The sequence below is a fragment of the Entamoeba histolytica genome, genomic scaffold (genome assembly GCF_000208925.1).
Source record: "Entamoeba histolytica HM-1:IMSS scf_1104750517801 genomic scaffold, whole genome shotgun sequence".
NCBI lineage: Eukaryota > Evosea > Mastigamoebida > Endamoebidae > Entamoeba > Entamoeba histolytica.
This window is the reverse complement of record NW_001915014.1, coordinates 24,731-38,900: the sequence shown is the minus strand read 5'-3', so window position 1 is coordinate 38,900 and position 14,170 is coordinate 24,731. Positions and strand designations below refer to the sequence as shown.

The 14,170-nt window shown below is 25.2% G+C and overlaps 10 protein-coding genes across 10 annotated transcripts; 5 read left to right on the top strand and 5 right to left on the bottom strand.

Moving 5' to 3' along the window:
- Positions 1–375: 375 nt before the first annotated feature.
- Positions 376–1,539, top strand: EHI_099880 (uncharacterized protein; the record flags this gene model as incomplete). Its single annotated transcript, XM_646194.1, has 1 exon — positions 376–1,539. One exon carries the CDS (start codon positions 376–378, stop codon positions 1,537–1,539), a length of 1,164 nt encoding a protein of 387 aa, XP_651286.1.
- Positions 1,540–2,395: 856 nt separating this feature from the next.
- On the top strand, positions 2,396–3,446 carry EHI_099870 (ATP-binding cassette, putative; the record flags this gene model as incomplete). Its single annotated transcript, XM_646193.2, has 3 exons — positions 2,396–2,443; positions 2,502–2,599; positions 2,675–3,446. The coding sequence occupies 3 exons, from the start codon at positions 2,396–2,398 to the stop codon at positions 3,444–3,446; spliced, it is 918 nt and encodes a 305-aa protein (XP_651285.2).
- Positions 3,447–3,647: 201 nt separating this feature from the next.
- Positions 3,648–3,911, bottom strand: EHI_099860 (uncharacterized protein; the record flags this gene model as incomplete). Its single annotated transcript, XM_646192.2, has 1 exon — positions 3,648–3,911. One exon carries the CDS (start codon positions 3,909–3,911, stop codon positions 3,648–3,650), a length of 264 nt encoding a protein of 87 aa, XP_651284.2.
- A 235-nt stretch (positions 3,912–4,146) lies between these two features.
- On the top strand, positions 4,147–5,176 carry EHI_099850 (replication factor C family protein; the record flags this gene model as incomplete). Its single annotated transcript, XM_646191.1, has 2 exons — positions 4,147–5,027; positions 5,080–5,176. The coding sequence occupies 2 exons, from the start codon at positions 4,147–4,149 to the stop codon at positions 5,174–5,176; spliced, it is 978 nt and encodes a 325-aa protein (XP_651283.1).
- Positions 5,177–5,326: 150 nt separating this feature from the next.
- On the top strand, positions 5,327–6,116 carry EHI_099840 (uncharacterized protein; the record flags this gene model as incomplete). Its single annotated transcript, XM_646190.2, has 1 exon — positions 5,327–6,116. One exon carries the CDS (start codon positions 5,327–5,329, stop codon positions 6,086–6,088), a length of 762 nt encoding a protein of 253 aa, XP_651282.1. The 3' UTR covers positions 6,089–6,116.
- Positions 6,117–6,119: 3 nt separating this feature from the next.
- Positions 6,120–6,941, bottom strand: EHI_099830 (uncharacterized protein; the record flags this gene model as incomplete). The annotated part of the gene is made up of 1 exon (XM_646189.1): positions 6,120–6,941. One exon carries the CDS (start codon positions 6,939–6,941, stop codon positions 6,120–6,122), a length of 822 nt encoding a protein of 273 aa, XP_651281.1.
- Positions 6,942–7,057: 116 nt separating this feature from the next.
- Positions 7,058–8,497, top strand: EHI_099820 (leucine rich repeat and phosphatase domain containing protein; the record flags this gene model as incomplete). Its single annotated transcript, XM_646188.1, has 1 exon — positions 7,058–8,497. One exon carries the CDS (start codon positions 7,058–7,060, stop codon positions 8,495–8,497), a length of 1,440 nt encoding a protein of 479 aa, XP_651280.1.
- A 61-nt stretch (positions 8,498–8,558) lies between these two features.
- Positions 8,559–10,793, bottom strand: EHI_099810 (exocyst complex component sec10, putative; the record flags this gene model as incomplete). Its single annotated transcript, XM_646187.1, has 1 exon — positions 8,559–10,793. One exon carries the CDS (start codon positions 10,791–10,793, stop codon positions 8,559–8,561), a length of 2,235 nt encoding a protein of 744 aa, XP_651279.1.
- Positions 10,794–11,453: 660 nt separating this feature from the next.
- EHI_099800 (lipase, putative) lies at positions 11,454–12,970 on the bottom strand (the record flags this gene model as incomplete). The annotated part of the gene is made up of 2 exons (XM_646185.1): positions 11,454–12,570; positions 12,633–12,970. The coding sequence occupies 2 exons, from the start codon at positions 12,968–12,970 to the stop codon at positions 11,454–11,456; spliced, it is 1,455 nt and encodes a 484-aa protein (XP_651277.1).
- A 218-nt stretch (positions 12,971–13,188) lies between these two features.
- EHI_099790 (60S ribosomal protein L38, putative) lies at positions 13,189–13,514 on the bottom strand (the record flags this gene model as incomplete). The annotated part of the gene is made up of 2 exons (XM_643216.2): positions 13,189–13,439; positions 13,491–13,514. 2 exons carry the CDS (start codon positions 13,512–13,514, stop codon positions 13,209–13,211), a joined length of 255 nt encoding a protein of 84 aa, XP_648308.2. The 3' UTR covers positions 13,189–13,208.
- Positions 13,515–14,170: the final 656 nt, after the last annotated feature.

Sequence of the window (14,170 nt, the reverse complement as noted above, 5' to 3'; positions counted from 1 at the left end):
TTAATATTCTAAATTTTAATAAAGAATCTGATAGTTTTCTCATTACTTTTTGACAAGACTCATAAAAACTTTATGATTAGATTTATTAGAAGATACTCATTACTTTATTATGATAGTATTGATAATAAAAATCAAGACTAACTTGAAAAAAATTGAAAAAAACAATAAAATAATAAAAAGATAATAGAATGTATGTTTAAAAAAGGATAGTTTCCTTAAATGATGTTAGTACGAAAGCTAAAAAAATACTTTTTCCTACTAATTATAAAAATTGTGGTATTTAAATTTACTTTTCGTTCAATCTTTGAAAAAAATATCAGATTCGAGTTTCATTTATGTTAAGAACTAAATAGTAATAAAGAATATAAACAAAAGATGTCATTAAGAGAACATATTTATTATCTATCATTGAATGAAACTGAAATAGAAGTTGAAAAAATTACAAGAAACAATAATAAACAAGTTAAAGAAAAACATATTAAATACTTATATGATCATTTAAATCAACAATTTTTAATAGACTACAAAGATACACAAGAGGCGTTAACTAGAAGGTTTCAGCAAAAATTTACAAGGAAACAATATTCCCATTTTCTTTATTTTATTTTTAGATGCATAGGAACACCAGTGAAACTTAAATGTTTTGAAATATTTCTAAATTATGAACATCCATTTGAATTAAAACATAGTCAAATAGAACAAGATCAATGTAGTGGAATTAATCAACTTGCTGCTATTTTTCTTGATTCAGAGGTACTTATACAACAACAAAATCATCAATCTATTATGACAGTTGAACTTGGACCTCAAGAAGTTGTAAGTTCATTTTCTAAACTTTGGGCAGTTCAATATGTTGAGAGTTTATTAATCTTTTTAAATACAGCAACATCATTTAATTTTGATGTAACTGATTATTATGAATCTGAATGTATTATAGATCTTCTTGAGTTATTAATGAAGTCAATTACAATATCATATTTACGTTGTTTAGAAATATCATACACATTCTTTATAAGTTTCTTTCTTACTCCTGATAATGAAATTTACAAAAAGTATTTGTTTTTTATTGAGAGATTAATTACAATAACACCTAAAATATCACAACTCTTTAATAATACTATCCTAAATCAATATTTTATTGACCTTCCACCAATTCACTCTTTACCTCTTGAACAACTGTTTGAATGGGTAAAACGTAGATTTGATTATGGATTGTATGTTAATGGAGAAATTAAAACCCCAATAAAAAATGTTACAATGGAAGATTATTATAAGTTTATTGAACCTCTTTCTTTTCAAATTAATGAAGAAATTAAATTCTTAAAGCCATTTACTTTATTACCTACATCTCGAGTTTCGAGTGAAATAACAACTCCAAAAAAAGGTTTTTTTATTTCAAGAAGTAATAGTAGAACTCGTGAAAGTAGTAGTTTATCATCTTCTCCTCAACGCTCATCTCCATTGAAAGTAGTAAAAAAAGAAAGAAAAGGATTAATACAATCATCAGGTATAAAAGAGTCTTCTAGTTTTAATAATTAATTCCTTTTTTTTCCTTTTTGTGTTTCTTTTTATCTTTTTTTTGTAAATAAAATACCAAATTTAACGATTTAAAAATAATAACTACCTCTTCTGTTAATAAAAATATTTCATTTTTAAATCATTTTTTGACTTATGGAATTTTATGAAATACTTCTGTTCTTTTAATAATTAATTTAATTATAATATTATACTATAAAATTTGATTTTGATTTTGTCTTATTTTATTATAAACTCCAATTGTTTTGTAAAAAACCATAATTCCTGTTAAAAATATACTATAAATGAAATATAAAAACAATCTATTTAATAATGAAATTTCAAGTTAAGGAATAATATTCAAAATGGAGTAATAGTTATTAAATAATGTAAATAAATCCTAATGTTGAAAAACCTGAAGGTAATTCTTTAAATCAATTTCTCTTCAACTCATGAACAATAAGATTATTTTCTAGTATCATAAGAAATGAAAATAACAAAAACACATTATCTATATGAAACATAATTAAGGGATTTAGAGGATAATGATATGTTTTGAAAATTATATTATAAAATATTACTTATAACATATTATTTCTCAAAATTATTATTCAACAAAAAAGAATAAAAAGATTTGAGGTTAATACAAAATTACAAAGATAGATACAATACTGTTAGAATATTGAAAACAAATGAATATTAATTTAAACAATTTTAACAAAAGAGAAATAAAGAAAGAAGATATTTAATAACTTCAAAAACAAAAACAAAAAAAAACATAAATGTTATTTGAAACAAGTTAATTTTTTTAAAAGACTCATAACAATTTAATAGTAAAAAAAAGAACTATGAAATTTCAAAGAATAAGAAAGAAAAAAGGATGAGTGATATAAAGATTGATGATTATTTTGGCAACATTAGACTAACGGTTTGGATTAAAAGTAAAAAAAATTCAATAAAACATAATAAAAACTAATAAAATTAAGGAAAAAGATGTGTTAATAGATGATCAAAATTATATTATTTCAATTAGAAATGTTCATAAAACATATCTTTTAGGAATAGAAGGAGTTGCAGCATTACGGTTTGAAAATAATAATTTAATACAAAAAAAAGACAAATAACAATTAAGATAAATGGTATGTATTAATAAAATTAGAGGAGTAAGTTTATCAGTAAAAAAAGGAGAATTTGTATGTATTTATGGAACAAGTGGAGGAGGAAAAACAACAATGTTAAATTTAATAGGAACAATTGATAAACCATCAAAAGGAGATATTATATTATGTGATAAAAGAATAACAGAAGAGACTAAAGACAGATTACTAAGTTTTTTAAGGTTACAAAAGATTGGATTTGTTTTTCAAACATTTAATTTAATAGCATCAATGACTGCAATAGAAAATGTTGAATTACCAATGATTTTATTAGGCAAATTATCAGCAAAAGAAAGAAAAGAAAGAGCTATAAAATTACTAAAGAAAGTTGGAATGGAAAAACGAATGAATCATAAACCATCTCAAATGTCTGGAGGTGAACAACAAAGAGTTACAATTGCTAGGGCATTAGCAAATGAACCTGAATTATTATTACTTGATGAACCAACTGGAGATCTTGATTCATATAATACAGGAATAGTTATGGAATTATTACTTCAATTACATAAAGAAGGAATGACTCTATTAATGGTAACACATGATGTTTCATTAAAAAATTTATCAGATAGAATTATATGGATGAGAGATGGTAAAGTAGGAAAAATAGAAGAAGTAACAAAAGAAAAAAGAATAGAAGCATTAAAAGTTATTTCAAATAAAATACAATTAAAAAGAATTGTAATAGAAAAAGATATAAATATTATTACAGAAATAAGAACTCCAGAAGATTATGCACCAATTAAATTTCAAAATGAATTTTTACAATTAAAATAAAAATATATTTTAATTAAATGAATGAAATATATTTATTTTAAATAAGAAATTTTTTTATTTTGTTAGTTTTATTTCATTTGTATCAAAATTTGTTTGTATTTTTATTTATTTAATATTTAAAAAAAAATTGAAGTATTAATTTTTAAAAGTAAACCTCTTTTTTTTGTAAAATTTCTTAGAACATTAACAATTTAATTATTTTTATTCAACTTTAATTGCATTTATCGGACAATTATCTTCACATAAATGACATTGTAAACATTCATCAATTCTTGGTGCTGTACATATTCCATTAACTATTTCTAATACTCCAGCTGGACAATTATCCATACATGCACTACATCCAATACAATCATTTGTTACTATAATTCTTTTTCCTTCACTGACAAATATTCCCATGCACTTTGTATTAAGAAGTTCTTTTTTTTTTGTTTTTAGGTTTTTATTAAATTTCATCCCTTTCATTGCAGTTCACTAAAAATAATTCTTCTTTTCTTTAAGTTTTATTACTAACTCATTTCTCTTCTTTCTTAACAAATCACTCTCTTCTTTTTCTATCTCTCCTTTTTTTTATGTTTTGTAAATAACAAAAAAAATCATTAAATAATTCCTAATTGGATTTTTTTCAGATTCAGAAATAATTATGTTTTGTAAATAACAAAAAATAAAAATAAATAAAATAAAAAACTTATATGAAACAATGTCACTTCCGTGGGTGGAAAAGTACCGTCCTTCAACTACAGATGGTATATTTGGTCATGAATATATTCTTGAGTCTTTAAAACAATTTATTAATGCTAACCAAATACCTCATATGCTTTTTTATGGTCCACCTGGCACAGGTAAAACAACAACAGCTTTGGCTATTGTAAAACAATTATGTGGAACTAAATTCTCTGCATTAGTATTAGAACTAAATGCATCAGATGAAAGAGGAATTGATGTTGTTAGAGATCAAATCAAATCCTTTGCATCAACACGTACTTTATATACTAATTGTACTAAATTTATTATATTAGATGAAAGTGATAAATTAACTAAAGATGCTCAAAATGCACTTCGAAGAACATTAGAACAATTTTCTGCAAATTGTAGATTTATTTTCATTTGTAATGAAGTTCATTTAATAACCCCAGCTATTCAATCACGTTGTGCAAAAATGAGATTTGGTCCATTATCTCCAGATGCTTTAACAAAAATTGTTGAAAATATTACAATGAAAGAAGGTATGGAAATTGATGAAGATGCAAAAAAATCTATCATAGAAATATCAAAAGGAGATGCTAGAAGTATTATTAATACTTTACAGGCACTGTCAATGACTTGTAAACAAATTACTAATTCAACTTTATACACAATGGTTGGATTACCTACTCCAGCACAAATTGATGATATTATTTCAGAGTTATTAAGTTCACCTTATCTTGAATCTTTTACTGTTGTAGATAATTTAATTAAAGCTGGACTTTCTTTAAATGATATTATCATTCGTGTGGTACCTAAATTAATTGAAGGGAAATTAATTTCTGTCTTAGATAAAACTGCTAGAATTCAATGTCTTTACCAACTTTCTCTTATTGAGTTTGTTTATCATTCTTTTATTTTATATAATACCTAATTACTAACATATAAGACAAGCATTATCTATTGGTGGAAATGAACGAACTCAAACAGCAGCTTTTGTAGCAGCCTTTCAATTATTACAAACTTCATCTCCAATGTTAAGTTAATTGATGATTTTTACTATAAACATAAAAACTAATATAAATGTTATATAAAACGTAAAAAATCGATGATAAATGAAGTGGATTTAAGCAAAAAAAAAAGTTATTTAAAAGAAAAAACCTAACAGAAAACTCAAAAATTTTAAAATCTTTTTTATGGCTATCGTTGAAAAAGAATTACAGTATATTAAGAAAGAACGTTTCTTACAAAACAAACCTAGTACTATGTACTCTAATCCTTTTAGACTTCAGTATTTTCATAATGCCAATGAAGGACCACATGGATTAACAAGTATATTTCTTAATTACTTTTTTGATACTACAATAGTTCATATGGCACCATTAAATCCTTTAGGAAGTTTTTATTATCAATTAGATGCTTTATTAGAATATCATCCTCATATTTGTATTGGAGAAGGATATGGTGCTCTTATTTTATATCATTTCTTAACTAGTCATAAATATGATGGTAATTCAGTGTTAATGTACCTTCCATTATCTCTTGTACATTCAATTCATCTTCCATCTAAAGGAAAACATATCTTAATTTTTGATTTAAAAGAAGTTAATGAAGAAAATGCTATTAAATTACTTCCTCAAGAAGGTGAAATAAAAAAAGAAGAAACAGATAGTTCAATTTGTTTAAAGAAAGGAAATATTAGTATTTATTTAATTAAACTTAACAAACAACAGTTTGTTAATATTGAAGAAGCTAAGACAAATAAATTCACTTTAAAAAATGTTATTGAAACTGTTTGTGATGAAGACCTTGCTTTTAGCAGATTACAAGATAAAGGAATGATGATTATTAATGCATTTCTACTTACCCTTTTCTTTATTATCACATATGGACTTGTTGGTTATTCAATGAAAAAACAACAAATTAATGATTCAGAACAACAAAAGAAAGAGAATTAAAACATAATGAATTGATTTATTTTTCCTTTTTTTATTCATTTGGTTCAAATATTATAATATTACTTTCAGTTCCATTAAAACAATGTTCACATGAATATACTAATAATGCACCAAATTCTGGAATATCTTTTATTAATGAAATTATTGATGGAAGTATTTCAAATTCATATAATAATTCATTTCCACATATCGAACATTTATGTACTTCTTCTTGTTTTTTTTTATTAGACTCATTAATAAGTAATGGTTCTCCACCATATCTTACAATTTGTTTAGGATTTTCATTCATTGATGTTATAAATTTTTCCCATTGAGGGTCTGACACACTTTCAAATTCATCTTCAGAATTCTCTTCTTCAACACTCTTAAATTCTTTAATTTTTTCTAATTCAGAATCATTAAATTCTTTAATTGTTTTATATTCTTCATACCATTCAATCCATTTTCCACAACAATTTTCTAACTTTTTCTTTTTTACTTCTTTCTTTGGTTGTGAAGCAATAAGAGATGCAAATGTAGAGTCATCTATATCAATCAAACTAAATCCTTCATCTTGTGTTTTTTCTTCTTTTTTGATTATTTCTTGTTTTGGTTGGATTGAAGAAAATGCTCTAAAACAAAGATGATGTGGACAATAAAAAATTGACATATGTCTTGTTTGATCTTCTTCTATTGGACAATGAAGATATAACATTGGCTTCATCTCTTGATTACATTCACAGCATTTTGGATATTTGGTATTTAAACATTTACCATTATAACTTGATAACTCAACATTTTCTTCATCAACTTTTGAGACCCCACGGTTGGTGTAATAACCAACACTACAAACATATTTCTTGTTTAACTCCATACAAATAACAATAATAATTCAGTCAAAAAACCCTTTTTCATTTTTTTTTTTAAATTTGTCAAACGTCATTTTGTTAGATTTTAGTTCTTATTATTCATTTTAGATAAAATTATCTTATGTCTCTTAGTACTCAACAGGAAAAGTGGAAACGTTGTTTTGGAAAAAATTCATTCATTGCCACAATAAACTCAATTGAAAATGTAGACGAGTTATTTGATTTTGTTGCTCATTCAAAACCTGACTTACAACAACTGATTGTATCTATGATACAAGCAGACCATATCCCTGATATTTCAGGTATTACTTCATTAACATTTATAGACCTTAGTTTTAATACAATTAAAGATATTACTCCTCTTCTTGGATGTCCTTTATTACAAACACTTGTTCTTGCACATAATAATATTGAAAGTATTGAACCTTTAACATCTTTAAATGCTCTTAATGCTCTTGATATTAGTTTTAATTCAATCAAAGAAATAACTCCACCACCTCATTTAGGTTCTTTAAAAGCATCTAATAATCCACTAGAGCATTTGAACGTTAATAGTTCTTTACGTATATTAACTATTGATGGTTGTCCTTTAAGGAATCTTGAATTAAGTCTTAATTCATTAGACATAATAAGTATTTCTAGGTGTTCATTTGATTCTTTTAATTTAAAGTGTAAAAATCTTCAAAGTATAGTTGCAGAGTCAACACAGTTTAATAACCAAATTATTGTTCAATTACCTCACTTATTTAATTTAACTATGAACCAGTCATCACCAGACTCCATTGTTAAAGTATTATCACGAGTTACTACATTAACATCAATCACATTAGGAGGTTGTAAGTTAAAAGAAATACCAAAAGAAATATATACCCAAACTAATCTTGCTCGTCTTGTTCTTTTTAGTAATCCAATCACTAAAATTTCAGAAGAAATTGTTTCATTAATTCATTTAACATATATCGATATGTTAGATTGTTTAGTAGAAGAATGTCCTTCATTGACTAATCTTAATCAATTGGAACAATTTAGAATTTCTTATGATGAAGTTAGTACAACACCAAAATACTATGAGTCAAAGTTACCGAAACAATGTCAATTCTTTGGAAGGGAATATGGTAAATTTGATAAAATTATTGATAATTTATATCTTGGAAGTTATGCAAATGCACATAATAAAAATTATCTACAAAAAATGGGAATTACTCATATATTAACTATTGGACCATTACAACCAATATTTCCAGAGTTATTTACTTATAAACAAATTAATATTGATGACAGTGTAAAAGAGGATATTAGTATTTATTTTGAAGAATGTTTTCAATTTATTGAACAGGCAAGAAATAGTGGAGGTGCAGTATTAGTTCATTGTGCAGCTGGAATTTCAAGAAGTGCAAGTATTGTTATTGCTTATTTAATGAAAAAAAATCAATGGACTTATGAATATAGTTATAAATATGTTTTAGAACGTAGACCAATCATTTGTCCTAATAGTTCTTTTATGAAACAATTAAAAGAATATGAAGAAAAAATACTAATAAAAACATGTAATATAATATAAGTTTTATTAGTAATTTAATTCACAAGAATAATTTAATTAAAATTAAATAAAAGAAGTTATTTTAAATTAAATCAATTTTCATATCTTTAGAAAAGTCTGTTCGACATTTGAAAAGATCATTTGGATCAACATACTTAAAACCACCATCACCTAAAATAGCATTTGCAATAAGAATAACTTGATCTTTAGGAGTACAAAAGATCTTAAATAATAATGAAAGATTTTCAAACATTGGGCGTACAACAGCAGGAAATTTTAATGCTCTAACAGTATCACAAATAGCACTAACATCATACATAAATATAAACCCACCACTAATTGGAGTAATTTTTAATTTTTTAATTGTTCTAATAAATAAATCATGAAATCCATGAGCAATTCTAATTAAGAAATTTTTTTTATTTAATCCAGTTAATTTACTATTAACTATTTTAATAGTATTATTTAAATATTTGCAAATATCAATTCCAATTGAAGTTGCTCTTGGATTTAATACCCATGTTTCATCTTTTTCATCTTTAAATTTAAATTCATTTTTATAATTCATTAATTTTTCTATACAATTTAATAGCCAATTACAAAGATTTTCTACTGAAGTAGATAATGTTGATTGAATTGATTGAATTTTATTTTTAAATTGCTTATTATATTCATTTAATTTTTGAACAGAATATTTAAAACAAGGAGTTAGATTTTTTTCAAACATCACTTGAATCAATGAAATAGATTTACAAATATTATCTAATAAAGTTAAATAACTTGATAAGAATGGAATACTTTTATCTGGATGGTTTGGTTGTTTTTGTGTTAAATAAACCATTCTTTCACAACAATCTAATAAAACATAATCCAACCATTGTGTTAATGATGTAAATAATTTACTAATAACATAATCAAATGAATCTGGTAATGTTAAGGATTGTGCTCTAATTAATGCAAATGATAATTGATCACATACATTTTTAATAGTTGTAGGTTCTATAATTTTACTAAATCCATCCATATTAAGTTTAGAAACATTATCAATTTTAATAGATTTTTTATTAGCATTATAAGAGTCTTGATTTTGTTTAAAAACAGATGCAATATAATTGATTTCTGTTTCTGAATAGTTTGATGTTTTATCTTCTTCAAAAACTCGTTCAACAAGATCACTAAGAAATGCACCATTAATACCAAATGAAGTTAAACTTTTTACAAATGAATTAGTAATTTGGTCATATGCGTCATAACATTTAAATAAATATTTCCAAAAGAAATCAGGGTCTTCATCATAACCTTTATAAACATAAACACTATAAAAATTAGCTATTCTAAGTTTAAATATCTTTTGAACATATTTAGCGACAACAATATCTTTTTGAACAAATACCTTTTCTATTTCTCTTTTTTCTTTTTGAATTTGATTTAATATTTTTTTTAAGAATGCTTGAAGACATTGGTTATTAATTTTACATACTTTATTATCTATTTCTTGATCTGTTTCTGCTAATTGTTCATCTTGTCTAATATCTATTTCATCATATAAAAATGCATTACTTTTAAGATATTCTTTAACACATTTATCTCCTCCATTTAAATAATATAATAATTCTGCATAATCTTTCATTTCATTAATATTTTTTTCTGTCATAGCAGTTGAAAACTTTTTCATATATTCATTTTCTATGTATGAATAAAATTTTTCTGTATTAGCTATTCCAAGTGTTGTTTGTGGATTTTGAAGTTCTTTACATAATGTTTTTAATTTTTTTATTCGAGTAACAAAATCAATATCTGGATATTCTTCTGTATACTTCCTTGGATCAAAGTTATTATCTTTATTAAATTTTGTAAACATATCAATAATCATTGATGCTTGTCTTCCTCTATTCGCTTCAACTGTTAAATCTTGAAGTCGTTCTCCTGCTTGCATAATATCTGTTGATAATTCAGAAACTCCATTTTCTGTTTGTTTAAATTCTTCTAATGCTTTATTAAATTTCGTTCGTGCATTAGTTACTGTTGATATATGTGTTTCTTCTTCATGAACACATTGTTCTTGTAATTGTTCTACTGACCTTTTATACGCAATGAACTGATTATCAATTCTTGATTTAATAACATTTAAACATTGTAAGATTGGATCAATATCAAAAGCTTCAATCCCTTTTTCTATTGAATAGTCACATTGTTCAGATAATAACGAATCAATATAAATTTCTGGCTCAAATGTTGATTGAAGAAATACATTTGTATCTTGTAGTCGTTGTTCAATACTTTTAAGGTTGACTGGTTCTTTGTTATCCTTCGACATTTAAATTTTTTTAAAGTTCTTTATGAACTTTTGAGTTCGTTTTATAATTTTCTATTTTAAGCATTTTAAAAAGAAAATCTTTTCAAAAAATAAAACAACTTCCTTGACTCTTTCATATATTCTTTTATTACCTACTTTAGTTTTGTCATCCACTTATCATCTTTTTGACGTCTATGCCTTATTAATAAAAAAAACAAAAAACTGAATTAGCTTTCTCCACTTCTTTCAGTTAGTGTTAGCTTGTGTGTCATTTTTCTCAACACTTGCTTCTTTGGCACCTTTTCTTTTAATCAACCATTCACGAAGAGTTACTACTACAGCAAAAAGAGCTGCAAGCCCAATTAAAACAATAAACAAGCATCCGAAAATTAACAAGGTTGCTAATACATAATGAGCTCCTTTATAATTATCGGTCCAGTCTTCAGCAAAGACTCCTAAAGCAAACAACATGGCTATAATCATATTCATCTTTTCTCTTTTCTATTTCTTTTCTTTATTTTGAGTGCCTTTTTATACTGCTGTATTTTCGATATTATTAATTCTCGTATCATCTTAAAAGTAAACTATATTTTGTTAATATTAAAAACTATACTTTATTGAATGAATATCTTGAAATTCGAATTAAAAAAGACATGAAATAAATTTAAAATAGCAAAAAAATCATAACAAGTCAGTTCCGTTAGTTTGAGGTTTGTTAAAGTCAAACTTTCCAATCTCTTTGATACAATCGTTCACAATAGATTCGTAAGAATGAGGGATATGGTCAATATACATTGACATCTTTGGTAATATTCTTCCAAATGCTTCATTTGGTACTTCAAACCATTGAGGGAGATCTTCACTTGGTTTAGTTAAGTCTTCTAGTTCAATTCCATCTGGAGAAATTGGCTTAGGCACTGACTTTCCTGGAAACATTTGAATTACTCTACCAGAAGGAATAAAAGGAGGATGAGTTGTAGTAATTAAGTTTATTGCGTGAACCAATTCATCTTTTTTATTTCCAATAATTTTTAATGCAATTGTCGTTGGATTCTCAACTTGTTTAACAGAATCAACAAGCAACTCTTTAGCATGTATCCCAACAATGTCTTTAACACATTTAATCATTCCTTTAAAGTATTCAAAACTACCTAAACTTAGTCTTGGGACAATATCGTTATTATTAATTAAACTAATTACCATATTTTTCATTTGTTTACAACATGCAATTTCTTTAGAAAATGCAGCTGCTGGTGCAAAAGCAAAACATTTGATATCCCAGTCTGGATATGTCTCTAACAATAATGCAGATAATACAATACCAACACCACCTCCTAAAGAATGTCCTGTAATAATTATTTGATAATCTGGATATAAGCTATGAAGCATCTCCATTTTAGATGCAAGTGCAACAAACCTTCTCTTACCAGCATGAAATATACCAGAATGACATAATCCTTCAATTCCAAATACATTTACTTGTTCTGGTGATGCAATTAAATCTGTGACACAATCAGAAAGAGATAACGTCCCTCTTAATACTATAAGAATAGCGTTCATAGATTTTTTTACACAAATAAGATAACTTGGGTCATATGTATTTGCAGATGCATTGTATTCAACAATCTCCTCTTTTTTAGTTTTTGTATGATTAAGAAAGACTGTTAAATTAAATTCTTCTGTTTTAAATTCTACATTTTCTACAAGGTCTTTTGGTTTTATTCCCATTACTCCATAAATTCCAATAGTATATCGAGTTATTTCAAAAAGTCTTTTTAATTGCTTTTCACTTAAATCTCTAAGATATTAATTGTTATGAATAATGTTTCTTACAACAAAAAAAATTTTAAAATATCAAACATTGGTTGTGGCTCTAATCTGGCTGAATCTACTCCTTGACAGGTGAGATATGTCTTATCTAACAATGGAATATCTAAAACATAAATGTACAACGTGGCAGCTATTGCATCAACCGTATTAAAGTCATTCATCTGCTTCTTAAACATATCATAAATCTGGTATAAAGCTGAGTGAGTATCACTGGATAAGTACTTCCTTGCAGTTTCATCTAATGACTTTTTTAGCCATGCCTTTAATGAAGCCAACTTTCCATTTTGACTTTGTGGTATACTCTCTTCTATTTCTGAGGCTGCGTCATTTGGAATTATAATTTCAATTTGTTCTTCTTCGGTAGCCATTTTTATTGTATTTCTTAGTACTTTTAACAGAAATGATAATGACTATTATAACCGTCTTTTTCAAGATAGAAAGAAGTAGAAGGAAGAAATTATTACATTTCTTTAAAGAAAAATAGGTTTTTTTTTGCCAAACATTTTCTAACAATTTTTCATCTAAATTTTTTTTACTAATAACTGAAAGGATTATATCTTTTTATTTATGCTCAAAAATAAAAAATCAACACAAAGCCCACTCAAATTATTCAGCTTTTGGAGCCTTCTTAGCAATTTCAACGACATGAATATCCTTTGGAATAGCCTTCTTGAGTTCTTCAGCTTTGGCTTTATCGGCACAAATATAAGTATAAAGGTATTTGGCACATCTAACCTTGAACTTAGTGTTTTCACCGTTGGTCTTGACACGAACGGCACGAATTGAACCGGATTTCAAAAGTTTCAAAATTTGTTTGAATTCTTGAACTTGTTTTGGCTAAATGTTGTTAGTTATATCTATTGTTTTTTTCCTTTTAATAATAATAACACTTAGTTGAATGAAACAAACCATTGTGCTGATGTTCTTTCTTAGTTCACTACTAGGGTTTTTTAAATATTTCAAAATAGTTAATAAATTTTTATAGTTGTTTTACTATAATTATAGTTTTTTATTATTGTTTATTACCATTTGATTCGCTTATTGTTCAAATTCTATTGTAATATATAACAAAAAATTATTATTTGAATTATTTCAAATATCATTCTTTATTTTGTTTTTATCCTCTTTGTTCATTATTCTAATACTAGATCTAGTTAAATAGAATGTCTTAAGAATAAATATTGATATGAAACAAAATTAATGAAAAATACAATAAATTTAATTGTAAAGAATTTCAATGTCAATTATTTTATTCATATGACATAACATGTTTTTTTTGAAAAAAATACCAAAAATGAGTGATAGTCATATAGCTTCATAAATCGATATTTCTATTGTACTTACTCAATGTAGAAGAAATAATGTTGAATTGTTTATTATGAAAATAAAAATATTTAAATCAAGAGTGATTTGAAAAATTCTTATTATACTAAAACAATGGTATAATTATTTTATATGAAACTATACAACAATAAATAAGATCATATAGAAAAGAGTTAGTCGTTGAGCTATAGTTAATATAATCTTAATCTATATGTTATAGTTTAATGAAGTGACTATTATATATT